The sequence below is a fragment of the Choristoneura fumiferana genome, chromosome Z (genome assembly GCF_025370935.1).
Source record: "Choristoneura fumiferana chromosome Z, NRCan_CFum_1, whole genome shotgun sequence".
Taxonomy (NCBI): domain Eukaryota; kingdom Metazoa; phylum Arthropoda; class Insecta; order Lepidoptera; family Tortricidae; genus Choristoneura; species Choristoneura fumiferana.
The window spans coordinates 38,947,417-38,963,073 of NC_133472.1; the positions used below are offsets into that span (position 1 = coordinate 38,947,417).

Consider the following 15,657-nt stretch of genomic DNA (forward strand, 5'->3'; position numbering starts at 1 on the left):
TTGAAGTTTCTAATAATTATAGTTACTGAAATAGGGTCATTTCGAAGTGAAAATATAAATCCCATTTATTCCCTATCCCGTGGGAATTTCGAAAAATCCTATCTTAGTGCGTGTCTACACCAATTAAGGAACATATATTCCAAATTTCAAGTTTCTAGACCCAGCGGTTTGGGCTGTGCGTTGATCTATAAGTCAGTCAGTCAGTCAGTCAGTCAGTTTCTTCTTTTATATATATAGATGTCAGAAGAAATATTACATAGGTACATGTCATGTTTGTTCTGCCCCAATCATCATCATCGTTTTCAGCATCATCATCATCATCATCTACATAATTTACATCATCATCATCGTCATCATCATCAATATCATCATATACATATCTGCATCATCATCATTATCATTATCTACGTCGTCTATATTATCATCTATATTATTTACATCATCTACATCATCATAATAATCACAATCAACCGTCATAATCATCAGCATCATCATCAACAACCATCATCATTATCATCATCATCATCACCATCATCATTAAAATCATCATTATAGAATCATCATCATCATCGTCACCATCAACGACCATCATCATCACTAACAATCATCATCATCACCGTCACCATCAACGACCATCATCGTCACCATCACTAACAATCATCATCCTCGTCATCATCATCATCGTCATCATTTTTGAGAAAAGCACTATACAAGCTTTATGGCTTACTTACTGGTCTTTGCAGTAATGTACTATTTCAATGACTGTGTCATAAAATTATACAATTTGTTTGCGTTGAAATAGAAGTTTGATTTTATCACTACTTTAAAGGGTAGCAAGGTATTTGATAAAGGTAACGAGAAATTGCCGCTGATACCTCACCGCGTTCCTGAAAAAATACCATTAGTGATCTCCCTCCCAACTTATCGTTTACTTGTTTTCTGAGTCTTATTTCAGTTCAAACACGAAGTGATAGAGACTAGGTCATAAAGTGTAAACTTATTTGATTGAATCATATTAATAACTTCAACGTTTTCCTTTGCCACTCCGCAAACACAAGTGCAAGACAACTGTGTTTGTGCGACACATGTGTGTGTGTCATGCAGAAATCCTCCCTACTGCACTTTCATAAAAAGTCAAATTACATATGGTAAAGGCCTAACAAATAAACATTAATATCGTAAGATATTTAGATATTTTGGTTGTTTTTGTTCTGTGAATATTTAATCGTCACTTAGAACACCAGAACACACATACATACAGAGCAGCAAATTCACGAGCTGCATGAGAGTCATGTAACACCATCAAATAATTTACCTACATACATAAACACAATTTAAAATCCTTCAATTATTGGTCGTTCGTTTTCTGTTATAAATAGAAGACTATTTTTTTAGTACTATAAAACCGTCCAATTTTGCCCTTCATATTTATTTTGCCCGCGGAGTTAAATATAAGCTGTAACAAAAAGGCCTTAGCAGGATAAAATAAGGTCAAGTTCGAGTCGGACTCGTACATACGAAGGGTTCCGTACGTACAATGTTTTAAAACAGTTCACTTATAAGTTTTAGCAACGCCTAGTAACCAAAAAACGCTGGGAAAAAACACGTTTCTTGTATGACAACTCCATTTATTTTTTAATTTTACTTACTTTATTATTAGTATTTGTTGTTATGGAGGCCACAGTAATACCTACATAATCTGTCAACATTTCAAGTGTCTAGTACACACAAACATGTATGCCTAAATGGGGTAGGCAAAGCACACGAAACGTTACAGCTTCGGAGCCACTTTTAGCAATTTTACGTTTTAAGTTTGACAAAAACGGTACAATAGTGACAGGTTGCTAGCCTGTGGCCTACGGTCCTCAGTCGCCTCTTACGACATCCACGGAAGAAATGGAGAGGTCTAATTCTAACCCGACATCACACGGGTAGCTATTACAGTTCAAGAGATAAAGCCCTGTGACAGACGGATGGACAGACAGACAGACAGACAGACAGACAGACAGCAGAGTCTCAGCAATAGGGTCCCGTTGGCCTAACCTTAAAAACTAAATAATAGTTACGAACCAGTAGAAGACAGACAGACAGCAGAGTCTCAGCAATAGGGTCCCGTTGGCACCCTTTGGGTACGGAACCCTAAAAAGGAGAAGTAACTCCCGTCAGGAATAAAGAAATATTCCAATATCGAGGGAAAAGAAAAGATTTATTCGTGACAACAGGGAAAAAAATATACAAAAATGATTTAGAAATGTGCATGTCACAAAGTGGTCACAAATCAGTCAATTTTGTTTTATTTCAGATGTTTTAAAAAATTACAACTTGGGCAAAGTTATATCAAAGGTCAAAGTTGTACGGTTTTATAGTACTTTATATATATGTACCCCTATTATCTCATCATCTGAAATTACTATAGTTTCATTCAACAAATGAAAACTACATACCTGTTGGTATTCTTGTTTTTAGAAGCTCCACTAAAATTTCCTCCCACGGAACGCTAAAAGAAAGATGCCTACGAAGACTTTATTTCGTTGTGTACATCATATTTATTTAGAACAAACTTTTTAACACAGCGTTAATAAATAAATCTAATCAGTCGGATATTCCTAAATTTCTTGCATATCAACATTAAACGTTTCTTCTTTTCTTCACCTTGAATATTGCATGACAGCACCAAGGCTACTTCAGCAATATAATAATTCCAGGCAAAGTTATATGCAGTTAGTTATCATTGAATCTGAAAGGAATTGTGCATTAATAAATACAGAAATAGTATTAGCAGACAGACTATAAGATACCTAGGTGACCGATGCCTTTTAGTTACAGCATAAGGACGTAAATCAGACTATCAGTAGGTAAATTCCCTAATGTACATACTGTTGCACGCAACTCTGTCCGCGTAGAATTCGTTTATAGCTATTCCGCGGGAATTATGTGATTAAAAAAAACTACCCTATGTTTTTCTACGGGACTCAAACTATCTGTATCTCAAATTTCATCCTAATCAGTTCAACGATTTAGACGTGAAAAGGTAATAAAGAAATAAACAAACAGACTAACAAACTTTCGCATTTATAATATGAGTGGGATTATTGTCTTATTTTAAGTCATCATCATCATCATCATCATCGGCCTATCTTAGCCCACTACTGGACATAGAGGCGTCTCCAATTGCACGCCACTGAGCACGATCCTCGGCCACTCTCATCCAGTTACTGTCAGCTACCCAGTGAAGATCATCGCTCCACCTAGTCTGAGGGCGTCCCACGCCACGCTAGGCTTTTTCTCGTTTACCCTAGCAGTTACCGGTTCTTCGGCTGATATGGCCGGCCCACTGCCACTTCAGTTTGCTTCAGTTTTAAGTAATCCTATAGAAATAGACGGACGGACAGCGTAATATCAAATTATCTGAATTAAGTCTTTGTGACAAAGTTTCTCCATGTCTTTCATTGAATAAAGTAAGAATTCGGCAGCGATGACATACGACCATCATCATCATCATCATCATCATCATCATCATCAGCATCATCATCTTCATTAAAATCGGTTAGTGAACAATAGTTATCTTTTTCAAAATATCCTGATATTGAATTTAGATTTTTGCTATTCCTTTCTGCCTGCATGTCAAATTTACAGAGATTAGTGATATAGAGGTAGAGTTGTAAAATTTAACATTGAATTCCATGATACCTACCCTGGGTATTAAAAATAAACTGGCCAAGTGCAAGTCGGTTTCGCGCACGAGGTGTTCCGTACCATTATCTATACAACATTAGACATTAGCAAAAAACGGCCAGAAAAACAAGTTTGTTGTATAGAAGCCCTCCTTAAATATTTGTTTTATTTTAATTTAATTATTTATTTTTAAAGTAATTACACAGCTAAATATTCTGTGAATAATTAATAAATTGCCGTTATTAACATCATGCAAAAAACGGCAAAACAATCACGTTTGTTGTATGGGAGCCACCCTTAAATATTTATTTTATTCTGGTTTGAGTATTTGTTGCTATAGCGGTCACAGTAATACATAATCTGTAAAAATTCCAAGTGTCTAACTATTACAACTCTAGAGCCCTGTGACAGACGGACGGACAGACAGACAGACAGACAGCGGAGTCTTAGCAATAGGGTTCCGTTGGCACTTTTTAGGTACGGAATCCTAAAAACTAAATAATAGTTACGAACCAGTAGAATTTTATGTAGGTATTTTTTCCTTATCTTAAATTTCAGCTTTTTAGGATAAAAGATTTGGTGTGTGCGTTGGTAAACAATCATTAAAAAAATAGGACTAAGATGTAGTGTTCACTTCGAAACACAGATACACAGACAGACGGACAGACATATGGACAGATCAACAGACGGACGGACGGATGAGCCGACGGAAAGACATGTACGCATAAAATTAACAACGTGTGTCACTCCTAACAAAGACTTATTTTCCTTGCCTTCGCCTTGTTGCATAGCGTACGAAAGAAATGCCCATACATACGCTCCAAAACCATAACCCCTGCACACTTATAAATAAAATAATAAATCTTGAATCACTTCATAATAGAGTACATACTATACATACTCGTACATAATGCAGACAGACGGTGGGAAGCGACTTACTTCTATGGAGTGAAAATGTTCACGACGCTACTAAGAGTTAGGGAAATTTGGTATGTTTTCGTAGTAGGTTGCTGCAGACCACAAGTTTGGTACACACGATAAGCCATACTTTGGCCACCCAGTAGGAATGAAATTCTTACAGCCCTGCCTCTGGTGTTCTTGTAACAAATATTAATGTTTCTGACAAAAATGATAAAATTAACATACCCGTGTATCCAATTTTTTCATCATCAAATCGTACATACATAAATAGTTCAAGAGTTGCACTCTTGCTAATTTCCTCTCGTCCGCCAACTTTTTGACTTCTTGATTTGTGTTCAAACCATAATTATTCAAACATAATTGCTTTTGAATATCAATCTCATTGACTTGACGTTGTGACAAAAATGTATTATAATGACGTTTAAATTTTACTTATCTAGCCAGTTATAATAATAAAAAAGGTACGAAAACTACTTCGATTGTGAAAACCTTTTTATTCACCGAGCCTAGATTTAGCGGCCGTAAAAATGCCGTGATATGTAGGAATTTATTTGAGCCTCACTGTAAAACTTGATATTCATACATACACATGCAATGTATGTTGAATGTAGACCTTATTTTTTAACTAATTAGTTTAGTGATTACACCTAGCACCTTTTATTGTGAGAATAAATATGCTTTATATAAATTAGTGGCGCTACTGTCTACGTAAGAGTAAATAACTAATATCTGTTCAGAATTTGTAAGTTGAATTTAAACCACTTGTCCTAGATCGAAGCACCGCATTATAATGTATGTATAGTATGCAATGTTATAATTTTTGCCGAGGACTGGGTCTTTTACTTAAATAATTATTATTTTAAATGACAATTTTAAAAGTAACTTACCTATTTTTGTCTTACTTACAGTTTGCCTCCTTGCATTAATCAGAAATAATAGTTTAGGCATTTCAACTTCCGAAAATAACAGATTTAAAAACAAAAAAAGTAGATACTAGACTCAGAAACTTGAACTTGATCTCTCAGTGATCTCATGCTTTCTTCATTTAGTTGTCGTATTATCTGAGCCAAAGGTGATGGTCACGTGACCACACGAAATAGTCGATACCTATTTACAATAGTTTGATTTTGTGACATTGACTCACGCACCCATATAAGATGTCACTACATGCTCGCTGCGAACACTGTCAGTTGTACTCATACAATGGTAAAATGCATCAAAATTTACTGCATCACGCTGCACTTTTGATGCAATAAAGTTACTTTTTTTTGGATTTTGCTTGAAGAGCATATCCATAATTTACTATTCTCAAAAAATCCTCTAAGAAAACATGTCCGTGGAAGCTATGCGGGGTGTCCGTAGGTTTGTATGGAAGAGCAACCCCCTTAAGCTTATGCAAGATATGCGTGTTCATGCAGTTCCTCCACCGCAACACTGTAAGAACACACACAAATCACACAAACTCGTCTATCACCACCACCCAGGTTTGCCAGGTGTACGGTATTCTACCGAACGTTCGGAATTATAGCACTGAGTTCGGTCTTCGGTATAACAAAAATACCGAAGTATGGGCGGTTCGGTATTTTTTATTCTGATATTTTTTTCTCCTTAATAAACGATTCAACTGTCAGATTGTACGCTTCTTGTTTTCGAGCCATTTCGCGGATTGCGTTCCGAAGTGTTTTTTTTTTGCCCACAGTTCGGTATTCAAAAAAGACCTGGCAACCCTGCCACCACCACACTACACTGACGCGTTTCGAACTCAACCAGAGGTCATCTGAGTTTTTCATGTGAGCGAAGAAATTCTTTTAGTTCATTGATATGGACCTTCGCAAAGTAGTAATTATTTATAATACAAAATTACTGTGATACCGTGGTTTGGGTGAACAAAGGGTTGTGAATTCATTTTAGTTCATTAAAGTTGGATGAGGTAAGTAAAATTTATTCAAACGGTGTGATTTATTTTATGTCAGGGCTTGTTTACTTCATGTTTAGTTGTACTTTTACTGTAAAACAAAAAGATAAAGCTACTTTAATGGTTTCTTCAAATAATAGTAAACATATATAATTGTTCTTGTATCGCTAGTAATAAATTAAATATCGAATGAGTATAAGTAATTTTGAAGACCGGTTTTGTGAGTTCACTCAATACCAAATTTCAACCACAAACCGTTCCAGCAAAAGGAAAATTGTTGGTATCTGCTGGACATGTCCGGGATGTAGAGGAATTAAGAACAAAACAGGGACAGTGTTCAATAATTCAAGCTCGCACCATAAAACAAACATCTATTACTAAAATTAGGTAGTAAGCCTAAACAAATTTCTTTGTTAATGACAGATTCATATGAGTATGACAGATGACAGAGCCTACATTATTTCTACTTTTGGCCACTATGAGCGCTGCGATAGATTTCATTACCCCCACCTAGTACTTCGCACCCAGCCAATACTTGAAATTAATTATGGCATATATGCGTTACGGGGCAATGAATGTCTGTGTTTTGAGACAGTTTTACTTCGGAAACGTTTGCCTTCCCTTTTTTCCGAACAAAGCGGGACTACGCAACACTATGGCATGTTCGATATTTTTGATGAAATATAATTTTCTTTTCACGCCCGTAATAATAAACTAACCACTATAATACTTCAGGACCTTTGTCTACAGTGGCGCCGACTGGTGAGCGTGAAAACGGTAGCTCTCATTACCTTGGTAACTCCTGTAGGAGTGATGTTCGACGTCGACGGCGAACTCGGCGACGCTCGTCAGGTGTTCGACGAGTGCGTCCAGCTGCTGCTCTGTATCCACGTACGTGAGGCTGGTCTCTTCCAACGGCTTGGGGAACTCGGGCGGCGTCGGATCCGGGTCGATGAAGCAGCCCGGCGGGTGGTAAAGATCTAGCTCGACTTTGTACGGGTGTTCGTACCTATAAAGATATTTATTAGTCAGTGTATTAATCAAAAATGTCGGAACTAATCAGTAATTGCGAATTAAAAATCGGATACTGTATCTCGCATAGGTCAGTATGTCAAGTTGCAAGGTTTCAGTTACTCTGTTATAGAGAAATATTTTGGTCGCTCATTTTTCACAACAAAAACGCAGAAAACTCGGGTAAATAACTAGTCTCGTCGTGTGCGAACCTCAATGAAAATATATGGCGGTGACGCTCAAGCAACTCGTTGGTAATTTGAGTTTGTAATTAGTTATTTTTGAGTAGAACATTTTTTTATCCAGCAACCTTCCCTATTTCCTATAGAATACTTCCCCCATGGCATGGACCCAAAGATGTTGGCAGCACTACCTTACTGTATAGCAATCATCTAAATCGATGATAGCAATGCTGAAATACGGCTGTATTTTGGGGCGGGTCACTATTTAGTTAGGTAGATATTTTCAAGAGAGACAAATTAATTATTTAATGCCAATTATTAAACTAAAATTAACAGACAAAATACATCTGTACATTGATTCGTAGTTTAATTGCATTGTCTTAGGAGGGTCATTGCACTGTTAATTTTGCAACAATGGTATATGCCATCCACGAAGACGCGTGATTTTGTCAAAACTAGACATTAATGACATTGTAATAAGAATCAAGGCACGCGTCATCGTGAATGACTCTACCTATAATAAGTATTAAATTATTACAATAAAAACAGACAACATGTGGTATAACTGTATTATATGATTTCACGGTGAGTTGGGTATATTTAAATAATCAAATACGGACGTGAAAGTGACAAGGCTGAATAAATTATACATATTTTTATTAACTACTAACTTCAAATTGCGATAATGTTAAATTATTGCGAAGCCATACATAACACTTAATGCTTTAAAATAAACACGTGTTATAGTGATCTACCCTCGAGTTGGAAAAGAAAATACTTAATACAATTTGTAGAAAGATTTACGCGAAGATTTAGTTAAAACAGAGGTTATACTGCCTACGGGGCAATCGCGATCATAACTTCTATCGGTGAAACTGTACATGCCGGTAGAAAGAGATGTTGAACGCGATATGCATTTGTGATCGCGGGCACATTAAATCAATACGGCCTTTGATACTACACTGTTGGCAGGGAGGTAGGCCCGTCGCCTGCTTTTCTAGTTGGTTAAATGCCCTAAGTTATAAATGTGTATGATAATGTACTATTTTTTACGGATATAAAAATGGTATCGTTATCAGCCTTTGGTCAAATCAAAGTTAGTTATCAATCTGGATATATCGTAGGCCCGAAACGCGTAGCTCTTAATATTTTGTACAGTCACCTGCACTTATATCTGCTACAGTGGAGCATGCAAAAATATCTAACAATAGAAATAGAGTCGTATCTGATATTTATGCACGCTGTGTTGTGTCAGATATTGATGCTCGTTACTGTACCTCACCGTTTATCTCTATTTCTATTTCAAGGTTAGGTTTTGAAATGACACACACACACACACAAAAGTCACACCTGTGTTCCCAACTGGTGTAGGCAGAGCACACGAAACGTTACCGCCGCTTCAGAGCCATTTTTATTTTAGGTTTAAAGTTTGACAAAAACGGTAAAATAGTGAAAGGTTGCTAGCCTGTCGCCTACGTTATACCTTTACCGATATCCTTTGTCGCCTTTTACGATATTCACGGAAGAAATGGAGAGGTGTAATTCTAACCCGACACCACACGGGCTTTTGAAATAACGCCTCTCTTTTTTTCTTTTTAATTTACACGTTCCTTGCAAACGACATTGAAACTTACCCCACGGCTTCGCCCTCGTCGTTGTACAGTATATTCAACGCCAGGGGCTTTATACTGTTAGGTTTGTCCGATATCCTTGGCACCCACATATTGGTGGAGTTGTCGAGTGGGTCCTTGAACATGAGTTGCGGCCGGGGTATGTTCTTAGCGCCTATAAGCGTCGTCGATCCCACCTGTGAATGTCAAAGTGTGGAATTAAAAAATACGAGTAAAATAGTACATTATGCATTAAGGGCCGTTAGAAGGGGATTACTAACGAGGGTCTATTAGAAGTCCGACGCTGAAGGCGGAGGGCCTTTAATGACTCTTGTTTGTAATTCTCTTACTGCCCGTGATACACAATGATTTTCATCACATTGCCAGGAACTAAAATGCAATAAATAAAATTAATTTATGTACACTTCACAGCTCGGCAAAACAGACGCTAAGAAAAAAATTTAATAAAATAATGGCTACACGCCAATACAGATTATCACTTTCGAGGGGCTACCACGAAATTCGAAAAACAAATTAAATTACTGTTAAATCAACCATATCGGAATGTTTTCAGATACAACAACAAGATCACTTGAAGGTATGTAAAAATTGATCAACATTTAAAATTAGAGTTTTATTATCGCTAGATGGCGTTAGAATCGTGATGTCTGTTTGAGGTCTTGCTTGCGATTGGCTAAAATAGTTATAGATCAATACCAAACGTGACACAAATGACAAAGTTGTGAAACGCCGCACGACACTAGCGCCAACACGGACTGCCACAGAAACACTCATTGGTATTCGCTCGGCAAGCAAATAATTCTGACACACTACACAGCTGCATCGACAATTACTATGTTTGCGCGTGTCTACGCATTGCTTTAAAATAAAATCCTTACAGTATAAATACATCGGTGAACCGATTTAGACAAAATTTGGTATGCAGATAGGATAGTTTTAATCCCAGACAATTGCATACGGCGGGAAACCGATAACCGAATACTTCGCAGCGTTGTCGCTGGCAAAAGCTAATTGTTTAAGTTTATTTTGCGGATTAGATTCGATTAAATTTCAAAAACACAGCTGTCAAATTTGTGACTGGTCATCTCATCACTAGAAAACAGAACGACCGATTAGGCTGTGTTGCATGTTGGTGCAAACTGTGCCAGTTGCAGGGCAAGGTTTGTATGAAAGACATTGGGGGGGAATTCGCGCAAGCTCGCCAGTGATCAATAATAAACATAGGTGTATTGGGCCATAATATAGTCGAATTATTAAAGTTGCTACACAAAAAAAAAACAAATACATCATGAGAAAAATTACACTAGACCTATAGTTCCAAACTACGCAAAGCTTGTTCTATGGATAACCTATTACATACAGATAGGTACATACATAAGGATTAGGTACTTAATAAAAGTCCAAGACTCTAGAACAGACATAGGTATTACACCGGAGACCCAGAACTCAGAACCTCTAGCTTTATAGACGAATTCTCTAACCACTAAAGTCGCGTAGCAAGTCGCATAGGAAATAACTTGGCCTCTATCAGTTAAGCTCCCTTTAGACCATGCAAATTGCGTTACATTGCAGTCTATTGAGGGACAACGAATTCAGTTGATCAAACAAATACCGCAATGCAGTGAAACTTGCATACAAGTTCTCGCATTGTCTATGTGAGTTTTTACATCTCAAGAAACTTGGCAGAGTCGGTAATGTCTTTCTAAAAATGAGTAACAATTTCCCCCTACTTTTAACGCAGGTTGGACTTGCTCGATCTTCAATCAGTTAGCCACTTTATTCAGTACGTAACAAATTGCATCGCCAAAGAGCCTTGGGCGCAGTTAGAAGGGAGCAGAATTGAAAGTCCAATCTTCCAATTCTGCTGCATCGGTTGGAGTGCAATCATAATAATCATTTCAAATGCCAGTTGATACGATGCGTAACTAGAATCAGCTTGGTATCCCTTTACATCTCGTCCACCTACTCAGGCTCCGATTCTGGTTCCGATTCCGTTTCTGGTTCCGATAAAATAAATTGAAAACATGTGGTTTCGCTTTCGGTTCCGGTAAAACCACATCCGTTACATCCCTGATATGTATGTAAGAGTACGATAGAAATGTATGGTGGTGCACTCTAACGTACGACGTCCTTATGTGTGGCAAAGAACTTAACACGAATGCCCATCTATTACGGCATGTCTCTTCAGATGATGAGTATACATCGTTATCATGGGAGCAAAAACAAATCAGTTAAAGAACAGATAGAACAGAATGTCTATTTCGTAAAAACGGATATATTCTGCCCACAAATTCTAAGCATCTAAGATGTTGAAATTGGGCCAATCAACTTTTATACCAACACTAATCTGTCCGCGACATTTTTCAAACAATTGCAGATTTTTGTAAGTAAACATTTTTTTTTCTGTAATTAAAAGATGGTGTACAAGAAAACATGCCATCCTACGTAAGTTCAACCTATTAAACCGTGAAATATCTTGTTGGAAGTACGATTTTTTGGTAACGCCAGAGACAATTTTGGTACCGCAGGAGACGCCCAAAGTGTCGGTAAAATAGTTGATTGGCCCAATTGCGAGTTGAAATGTCGTTCCATAGAAGATTTTTTTTTGACGGAAATAACATTGCACTTAGAGCAACACAATTTGGTATCGCGAGCCTTTAATTCGGCATAATCCTTTATCCACAAATCCACAAATTCATCGCACGTTTTTTTCCTTCGCGGCATTTTTAAAAGCACTCGGTAATTATGTTGTGAACACAGTAATTACTACGAATAATTAATAAATGACAATAACAAATAGGAAAAGTGACTGAAGGATTTGCGTTGCGATTGCGTAGTTAATCTTTTTACGTATGTACTAGTAATCAAGTCAAGTATATAGGTCTGATATTTAAAAATAAAGTTGATAAATTTGTAACTCTTAAGCATTAAATGTTGCTCGATATAAGTGTCACTTCTGTTATTGCTTATTTTTCATAATCTTTCAGTACTGTCCAATCGTTTTTGCTCCCGCGATAACGATGTATGATGATGAGGCTGCTTCTGATGTCCTACCTCTGTCTGATGTGAAACCTTACCTGTATCTTGGCTATTACAGGTGTTGTGTTCCAGGGTGATACACTGATGCCGCTCTTCTTCGCGGCAGCCTCTGTCAATTGCGATGGTCTGTTGACGCCCTTCAAGGTGTCCATGTTTATATTTACTCTGTCCAGGATGCTGTCGTTGGCGTCCGCCACTATATCTGTGTTATATTCGATATCGATTCTGCGAAAAGAAAACAGAATTGGTGAATTGTGTGGTTTCATTTGTCATTATGCCGCACACGTTCCGTTGCCACACATGTGACTTACAAAACAAAAATAAAACCATAAAAACGCTGAGTTGGGACAATTTTGTGACAATTCGTTCCTATTTCGTTTTTTTTTTGTAATTTGTTATTTCTCTCGAATTTATTATTTCTTTTCTATTTTTGCAAACAAACCTTGTTTTCAAATTTTTTAAACTACATATATCTAGTGCCATCCACGAAGACGCGTGATTTTGTCAAAGTTAGACATTAATGACATTGTAATAAGAACCACGGCACGCGTCATCGTGAATGACTCTACCTATACCTACTGTTGTAGCTCGTTCACTTACTAAAAGTACGAATTCATAAAACAAGACGACATACATAGACGTTACGCTATTTGACGGCATTTGTGTAAAAAGGCACTGCGCCGCATTTTTTTACTCAATACGTTTTGCAAAACAATGACAATGTGTTTTAAAGAAAAACAGTGGTTTTAAGTCACGTTTAGTAATTGAAACGTAGCTCTATTATGACGTGAGATAATATAAAAACAAACAACATAAACAAAGATAGCACAATTATTTTTGCGATCTTATCTAGACTTGCGACACGACAGTCGGTTAGGTAACATTAATAATCCATCAACTGTGTGAAAATCGGGAAAACACTTTTATTCGTGGTCGGAAATGAATGCGTTGAGGAAAAACCCCTTTATAAGTCATTTAAGAGTAGAGATACTAAACGCCACATATAATAGGCTAGATTCCTAAAAATATATTAATTAGACTTTCAAAAAATATCAGACACGTGGAGTCGGGAGGGGAGGCCCATGCCCAGCAGTGGGACACTGTTAAGCTACGTAAAAAAAAACACGTATTTTTCTTTTGCCAAGTGCGAGTCGGACTTACGCAGGAAGGGTTCCGTACCATTATCTATACAATAGTAGACATATATATAGGACCCCCTTAAATATTTATTTTATTTTAATTTAATTATTTATTTTTAAAGTGATTATACAACCAAAGATTCTGTGATTTTTTCAAGCGTCTACCTGTTGTCGTTATTAATAACAAGCAAAAAACGGCAAAACAATAACGTTTGTTGTATGGGAGCCCGCGCACACAGCGCGGTTTTGTGAACAGTTCACTATAGTTTGTTAACTTCCGTGAAAGGGGTTATGTCAAAGTATTTATGATTGATGCGCTGCGCGTTTTTTTCTAAACAGCCAGTCTAATGCCGTAACGTAAAGTAGGTACATAGATGTCGATGCCTTGCCAAGGGTGTGGTTACGGTAATTGGTTTGAGTTCATTAAACGCTATTAAGGCAGTAAAAGAAGTTATTTTGCTCCAGCAAGATGCAAATATAGATAGTTAGTTCCTTTGTTCAACAATTAGGAGACTGATATAATCGAATCGAAAGATATATCTTATCTGACCAACCTACATGCCATTTCCGAAGTGCGAAGTACTCCGCAAAGAGATAACAGGCAGAGACGAGTGTAAGAAATGCAACGTTTTTAAATTTTCAAGGGATCAATGCGTACTTGTTCCTAGTTGCTAAGCCTTACGTCCCTGCTGTGTGACCAATGATATCATCATCATACGAGTACGGAAATTCAACCAGTATTAAATGTCCCATCCTTTAGAACTCACACATCCTACTAATTAAATGTTACTAATATTATAAATGCGAAAGTTTGGTAGTATATGGTGTATACGTTAAAACAGCGGGGCGGATTTGGATGAAATTTCGTATGTAGATGGTTGGACGTCTGGAATAACACATAGACTACTTTTTATCCCGTTCACAGCAAATAGTGATAAAATTTTGAAATCACAACCGCTGGGCTTAGAGATATAAAATTTTGCACGGCTGTTTTTAATGCAGCGTCAATGTAAATCATTTTTATGGTTTAAATTCGGGTTTTGTTCCGCGTACCTTGATTTTAGAGCAGCTCGATATTTCGGCACAGTGGCATGCGCCCTGATTACGAGATGGCCGAATTTAATTCATAAAATTACGGGAATTTACTAAAATCCCGGAATTTCAATTCAACTGCCAGGTCTATGGACTACGCGTGCGAAGCCGCGGGCAAAGTCGAGTAATAAATTAGTTGTAAACAAACCTATGACAAGTAAACACCAAAAATTGTTTTGAGATAATTAGCGGATGACGTCACGTCACGTGTGTTAGTAATGTATGGCGTATAGGTACATATTATATGTCACATATTTTACGAACTACTATACTATACTTAAGCAAACAATAATAGAAAAATTTGGTAATTATACCGTATGATACGGTATGAAGGTACTATCAGCCAAATAAGTGGTCTAACAATTTTTAAACAAGTTCCTATCAAATGAATATGTCGCTAAAGCACAGAATAAGTAATAGTACAAGTAGCTAAAGTCGAACTTTCAAGTTGACAGACACGTCTATTGGCATTATTGTTTTATAGCATGCAAACGATTATCAGCTTTAGGGTGGTAGACCACATATTTGGCTGATGGTACGTAAACCAATTTGATTCTTCTGACGCATGCCTATTAAAGTGTAAACATACTTATTATGAATAAATATTAGTGACATACAAAAAAAAATTGTGACCATCACAATAATTCCCAGTAAAAGATCCCAATTGGCGTAGTCAATGAACGAGTTTTAGAGGAGATAATAGCACTGTTTTTCTTTCTTTTTTAAATTATTTTATGGCAGTAAATTTTTGTTTTTCATTCGTTTTCCATGTTCCTGTGCAAAATTGCAGTTTGAAGTATTTAGATTTCACAAGAAAAAAATATAAAGGAACTTTGGTTAAAGACTATCCTTACTTCCTTACTAATATAATAACTCTCATTTGTCTGTCTGTTACCTCTTCACGCTTAACCCTTGGAGCTGAAGAGCCTGGGAAGTACATAGGATATTGTCTATCCCGGAAAAATGCCCCTCAGGGTAACGAAAAACTAATTCTCCGCAGACGGATTCGCGGGCAAAATTAATAAAAACAACTTAGATAATGGGGACCTTTG

At 37.0% G+C, this 15,657-nt stretch overlaps 1 protein-coding gene across 1 annotated transcript in view; it reads right to left on the bottom strand.

Annotated features, from left to right (window-relative positions):
- Positions 1 to 15,657, bottom strand: part of Rrp6 (exosome component Rrp6) — a 44,635-nt gene that overhangs the window by 19,977 nt on the left and 9,001 nt on the right. Inside the window, 3 exon segments of the mRNA XM_074099562.1 lie at positions 7,303 to 7,520; positions 9,339 to 9,511; positions 12,413 to 12,599. Coding sequence (XP_073955663.1) covers positions 7,303 to 7,520; positions 9,339 to 9,511; positions 12,413 to 12,599 — 578 coding nt within the window.